General features: G+C 32.8%; 1 protein-coding gene across 1 annotated transcript; it reads left to right on the top strand.

Moving 5' to 3' along the window:
* Positions 1-2,116: 2,116 nt before the first annotated feature.
* On the top strand, positions 2,117-6,052 carry LOC145073143 (putative serine/threonine-protein kinase PBL24). The gene is made up of 5 exons (XM_079019703.1): positions 2,117-2,479; positions 3,252-3,490; positions 3,605-3,794; positions 3,898-4,283; positions 4,965-6,052. The coding sequence occupies exons 1-5, from the start codon at positions 2,377-2,379 to the stop codon at positions 5,835-5,837; spliced, it is 1,791 nt and encodes a 596-aa protein (XP_078875829.1). The 5' UTR covers positions 2,117-2,376; the 3' UTR covers positions 5,838-6,052.
* The last annotated feature ends 454 nt before the right edge of the window (positions 6,053-6,506 follow it).

Here is a 6,506-nt window from a genome sequence, read left to right as displayed (position 1 = left end):
GAAACGGACCCTCAAGTATATTGGGTTCTCAACTTTAGTCTGAGGGCAAAAATGTGTTTTTATTATAGATTTAACAGAATTAGGCAAAAGAACCAACTATGCTCGATTTTAGTACCACAAAGACCATCTATGTAGTAATTTCTAAAGATATCCTGAATATGCCACATTTTGGAAACCACAAGGACCATTTATGAAATTTTGCCTTTTGATAATCTAAATAGGACAAAACTACAAAATTGGTCTTTGTGGTTTGCGAAAAACTTTGGATAGGTTCCAAAACGTTTTCAACGTGCATGGAATGTCTAAAATCAAAAACTTCTTGTGATTTTGGTCCAAAATATCTTGAAAAGACTATTATGCCCTTTTGTTTTCTTTTTACATTTCTTTCTTATTTTATTAATATTAAAAATAATATAAACCCCCACATAACACTCTCTCTCTCTCTCTCTCTCTCTCTCTCTATATATATATATATATATATATATATATATATATATATATATATATATATATATATATAACAACAAGTTATCGTTCAATTTCCGCAAAACCTATAACCAAAATCTGAAGTTTCAATCAGTTCGCAAACATAGTTTCCATTAGATTCACTTAAAATTTGGTGCAAGTTCAAGGCTACAACTCTTCGTATTCTACGGAGGAGTAAACCAATAACCCATTGAGTTCTCAGAATAATAAAAAAAAATAATAATAATAATAATAATAACAAATCAAAGAGGGAGGGGGAGAGTGTTTCGTGGCTTTTACTTGTGAGAATGAATGATCCAATAAAAAACAGTAATCGATTTATCCCTATCTTCTTTCCAACCAGATTATACGCACAAGGAGACCCCTAAAGAAACTTGGTTCTTAATTTTTTTTTTTTTTTGCCAACCTTCAAGATCAAATGACCATGGACGGGAATTGAAGCTTACATTCAGAAATTTGAAATATATATTAAATTCCCCAAACACTTGAACTAGTCCCTCATTCTTTATGCTAGATCTGATGATGATTTGGAGGTTTGGTGTTCCAAAAGTACAAAGCTAAGCTCATCCCCTACCAGATAAGAATCATCATCTAGACCCTTATTCCTCACCATCTTCACTTGAAACTCAAGAAAAAAATAAAAAAGAGAATACTCGGTTCAAAGATTTACACCCATAATCCTTTGTTCTTCAAAACTTTGTTACACCCATCAAAACTTGTGATCGATTCAGAGTGAGAAGAAAAGAAAATGACCTAATTCTTTCAGCATAACGATCTTCACACACACCTGGAGGATCGATTGCGTGAGTAATCGTTGTACTGAATTGTAGTTGGGTATCGTGGTCGTTTTACTGAAGTGTAGTTGGGTATCGTGAGTAATTGTTTGATTTTCTACAAGAAGTATATATATATATATATATATATATATATATATATATATATATATATATATATAGAGAGAGAGAGAGAGAGAGAGAGAGAGAGAGAGAATGTGTGTGGTGTGTGGTGGGGGTTTATATTATTTTTAATATTAATAAAATAAGAAAGAAATTAAAAGAAATGTAAAAAAGAAAACAAAATGGCATAATAGATTTTAAGATTTTTTGGACCAAAATCTAGTATGTTTTTTATTTTGGACCTTCCATGCAGGTTGAAAACGTTTGAACCCTATCCAAAGTTTTTCGCAAACCACAGGGACCAATTTTATAGTTTTGTTATCTAAATAGTCAGGCTGCTAAGTTTAAAAATCCATGGTTCAAATTTGTGATAAAAAGGAACTGGGGGATGACTTTCGGACAACAATCAAAATCTGGATTAAACATACGATTTTCAATATACCACAGGGACTGAATTTGTAATTACTCGTATTTCAATTAAATAACACCCATCGATAAGGTTGGGTGATTGATAAACACTATCGTTTTGGTGAATTAAGTAATCGCAACCAAATCTATAAGTTATCTCTATTTCACACAAGATGCTACGAAAAAAAAAAGAAAAAAAAAAGCACCAAACATATGTCCTTTTATATCCCCACAATTTCCTCCATCCAAAAGCTTTCCCAAAGCCATGGCATTCTTGTCCTCTCCTAATATCTTTCTTTATGGCTTTCCTGCATTTGGGGGGTTCTTCTGCAACTCCCTCTATTCACAGCATGGAGGACCAAAACCCCTCCTTCGTACATTCAACAAAGCTTTCTTCTCATTTTCTGGTTTTACAACGTTCTTGGATGAATGTTACACGCTTTTGAACAGTGATCTTCGAAGATAAATATGTAACACAAAAGCATCAATTTTGAACTCGGTGTACATGCATTTTCTGAAATTGATTCTTCATTTGAGAGTTATTGAATTTTATCATAGAGATAATTAATATATGAGGGAATGAGATATGAGTTGTTGCTTCGGAAGCAAGGATCCAGAATTCAATGAACAAAACGATTCGCCTTTATCAAAATCAAAAGGACACCCAAATTCTCAATCTCCTGGTCCTGGTACGTATGCATGCATGCAAGTTTCCATGTACATTTTTTATTTAAGGAAATACATGAAAATTACAATAGCATTTCTAGCACCTTTTTGTTTTTGTAAAAACTCTACTTTTCTTCTTGGATCTATTTATTATATCAAACGTCTTAAAATGTTACACACACACGCATGAGTTAAGGGCAAGATTATAGATATATTTCTTTCTTAATAAAAATTCTACTTTTCATCTTGATGAAACTGTCCATTCTTTTAACCCAAAGAAAATGCTTAAACCGTTGATGTATTATGATTTGTGATAAAATAGATGACTTTTATAATTTAATAATCAAAACATATTTGTAATTTGAGTAAAGTACACGAATAATCCCTATGGTTTAGAGTAATTTGCGCGTTTGGTCCCTAGCTTATTTTTTTAACTCAGAAGATCCTTATTGTTTGTTTTTGTTACGCGATTGGTCCATGTCTTACCTAAAAACACTATTTTGCCCTTGATTTTTTAATTTATTTAAATAAACACAACCTCAACCCCACATCTCTCACCTTACCTTACCTATTCCATCATTTTTCTCTATTTAAATAATAGTCTTTTTAACTAACGCAAGGACCAAGCGTGTAACAAAAACAAACACTAGGGACCAAGTGCGTAACAAAAACAAATAGTAAAGACCTTCCAAGTTAAAAAAATAAGTTAGGGATTAACGCGCTAATTACCCCAAACTGTAAGGACTATTCGTGTAATTTACTCTTGTAATTTAAGTAAGCTCTTTTTTGTTTCAGTGACATCAGGGCCTTTAAGTCAAGCGAATAATCAACAACGTTCTGGTCCCTCTGCTGCGACTACTGCTCCGGCTACCATCAATACAAATGAAGACAATCATCACGTCATGGATAACTCCGCCCGTAATTTTGGTTTTCGGGAGGTGGCCATAGCCACCAAGAATTTCAGGCGAGAATGTCTATTAGGTGAGAGCGCATTTGGAAAAGTTTATAAAGGAACTCTTCAGGGTAGTGGTCAGGTAATTATGTAAGCCATTAATGTCAAATCTTTTTTGGCTTGTGTGATTACAACTTAATTCGAATAGAAATCTCTGACATGTATATTCTTAATGTGTGCTAATTGATGATTGAAGATTGTGGCTGTGAAGCAACTAGACAGACATGGAACAAAAGCAAACAAAGAGTTTCTTGTTGAAGTCACCAAGTTGAGTCATCTTCAACATCCAAATCTTGTCCAACTGATTGGGTATTGTGCTGATGGAGATCAGCGGATTCTCGTTTATGAATACATGCAAAGTGGGGGCCTCAAATATCATCTCCATGGTATTTTTGTGGTTGTGATAATACTCTTTCTTAATACTTTAATGACTTGAATTTTTGTGGTTGTATATGATCATCAATTTTTCTTTTTACTACTGTTTGACAGAGGTTCCACCAGAGGGAAAGCCATTAGATTGGATCACAAGGATGAAAATAGCATCGGGAAGTGCACAAGCTATGGAATATTTACATGAGAAGGCAAATCCACCCATTCTCTATCGAAACTTTAAGTCATCAAACATTATGCTAGATGAAAACTTCAATCCAAAGCTCACAGATTATGGGCTCGTGAAACTTGAACTCGACTCTGGTAATACTATGCAACAAAGAATGGTTGCTACTGTTGGTTGTGCTCCAGAATATGAACAAAACGGTGAGCTCACACCCAAATCCGATGTTTACAGTTTTGGGATTGTTTTGCTCGAGCTCATTACCGGAAGAAAAGCATTAGATACCAATCTCCCGATAGACGAGCAAAATGTTGTCAACTGGGTAATACACTAATGCTCATCGACTTGTTTATATGTATAAGAACATATCTAATGATTAATCTCTTAAAAGTTTTTATTTTTGTTGCGTTAGATTTCAATTAACCTTTGTTGATCAATAAATCATTGTTATAAACTCACTCCAATTATTAACCTTTGAAAAAGTTTTTTTTTGAAGTTAACTAATTTATCTTTATCTTTTTTATTTGTTATATGTTATATAAACTACCTTTAATATGATTTTTCAATTTTTAAGTTTACTTCATATTTTATTTTTTCAAAATAGCATTATTTAATAAATAAAAAAAGATTAAATAGCATGTTAGTGTAATGTTTTTAATCTTTGGTATTTGTATGATCTTCAAAATTTTAAAAATTACTTTTTATGATATAAATCTACATAAAATATATTCAAATATATTTTGTATATTTAATCTAATAGATTATATAAGAAAAAAATACATAAAAAACTAATATCTAAATGTAACTATTGTGTAAAATAAATTGTTAGGAAGTGTAAGGCCAAAAAGATTTTCAAAAAATCTTTTATCTATAGGAAAGCTTTTTCAAATAGTAAAAAAAAATCAAATAGTAAAAAGTTTTGACAGTGGAGATGCTCTTATGAAAAATTTAATTTCAGTTCTTTTTTAAAAAAGTGGATAGTTAATTGTCACTGAAACAACAGGCACAACCTTATTTCAGAGAGCCAAAGAGGTTTCCTGAAATGGCGGATCCACGGTTGCAAGGAGCATTTCCAGAGAGAAGTTTAAATCAAGCAGTTGGGGTGGCGGCCATGTGCGTGCAAGAGGAGCCATCTGTCCGGCCACTGATCTCCGATGTGGTGGCGGCTCTAAGCTTCCTCATGGTGGCTCCACCATCACCAAAAACTCATCCTGCTCCTGCTTCAACTAACAATCCACATGAGCAAAAGAGATCATCATCATCATCATCATCAAGAGAGGCTGAACAAGAGCATCAAGAAGCGTCTAGTCAGAACGATGGAACAGAAGAAGAAATTAGTTACACTGATTCCGACGAAGAGTATGAAGAAAACCCTATTGGGAACAACAATAACAAGGTTGAGTATGATGATGATGATGGTAGTTGGTCATCGGAAAGTTTATATAATGAAGATGATTATGGTGAAGATGAAAGCCAACAAGAAGAAACGAGCTATAGAACGAAATCAAAACCCAAAAGCATCAAAAGGAAAGTTACATTTCAAACGGAAAGCATAAATGGGAGTAGAAATTCATCAAAAAGAAGCAGCAAGAGCTTCAAAACACATTCAAATAACAGTTTGAGGAAGAAAAGTGTGAATAGGAAATCATCAAGAAACAAAAGGGTAGATGAAAATTTGAGCAAGAAAAGTCATGACGCATTTGATGATGATCAAAGTAGTAGTGTAACCAACAATTCAAATAACAAGTCCAACTCAAGAAGCAACAATAAAAGCAGCAATATGCATTCGAGCTCAAGAAGATCAAAAAGCAAGAAACTACAAATTGTTGAAAGTAGTGACTCGTCATTTTCATCAAGTAGTGATGAAAGCAGTTGAAGGATCGTTACTTTTAATTGAACAAGAAAAAACTTGGGGGAATCGGAATTTGAAAGTTCAGTTTAGAATCAAGATGTTGAAACAAGGAATTGGTGTCATCATTTGTATTTAAGAGTGTGGTTAGATTTGTAATATGGTTAATTTTAGTTTTAAATACTAGTTGTATTACTATTAGGCTATTTTGTAGAAGAAAACAACAACAAGTAGTAGTTATATCTTCCTTAATTACTTTCACAGTTTGTCTTTCAATTATAAAGTAAAAACCCTTTTAGTAGCATCTTTTCTCCCTTATTTTTGCCTATTAAAAAGCAAAGAACTAAGATGAATAGAGTGTCCACTACAATTAGAAAATAGCATGAACATGTAAGTCAAATCAGAGTTTTGAAACTAGAAAACAGAATCAAAGGCCATCAACTGAACGAAGAAATCAACCATGTCATCTTCAAGACTCATAAACCCATAGGAAAGATAACTGAAAAATCGAAGGTAAAATCTATGAAATATTATTGATGAAAACTAAAAATAAAGTAAAATATGATAAAACATAATAGCTATAGATAGGACTGTAAAAGAACTAAACGATCACGAACAAGGCTTGTTCATGTTTGTTCGTTTAAGTTAGTCGAACGAATAAATGAACACGAACGGATAAACGACCGAGTTTTCTTG

Source organism: Lactuca serriola, chromosome 9 (assembly GCF_051521515.1).
Source record: "Lactuca serriola cultivar US96UC23 chromosome 9, Lser_US96UC23_V15, whole genome shotgun sequence".
Taxonomy (NCBI): Eukaryota; Viridiplantae; Streptophyta; class Magnoliopsida; order Asterales; family Asteraceae; genus Lactuca; species Lactuca serriola.
Note: the sequence above shows the minus strand (reverse complement) of the source record. Positions and strands in the feature narration are given on the sequence as shown.

Coding starts and splice junctions, on each gene's coding strand:
- LOC145073143 (XM_079019703.1), top strand. CDS start 2,377: ATGAGTTGTTGCTTCGGAAGCAAGGATCCAGAATTCAATGAACAAAAC. Junction 2,480..3,251: donor TTCTCAATCTCCTGGTCCTG/GTACGTATGCAT, acceptor TTTTTGTTTCAG/TGACATCAGGGCCTTTAAGT. Junction 3,491..3,604: donor CTCTTCAGGGTAGTGGTCAG/GTAATTATGTAA, acceptor TGATGATTGAAG/ATTGTGGCTGTGAAGCAACT.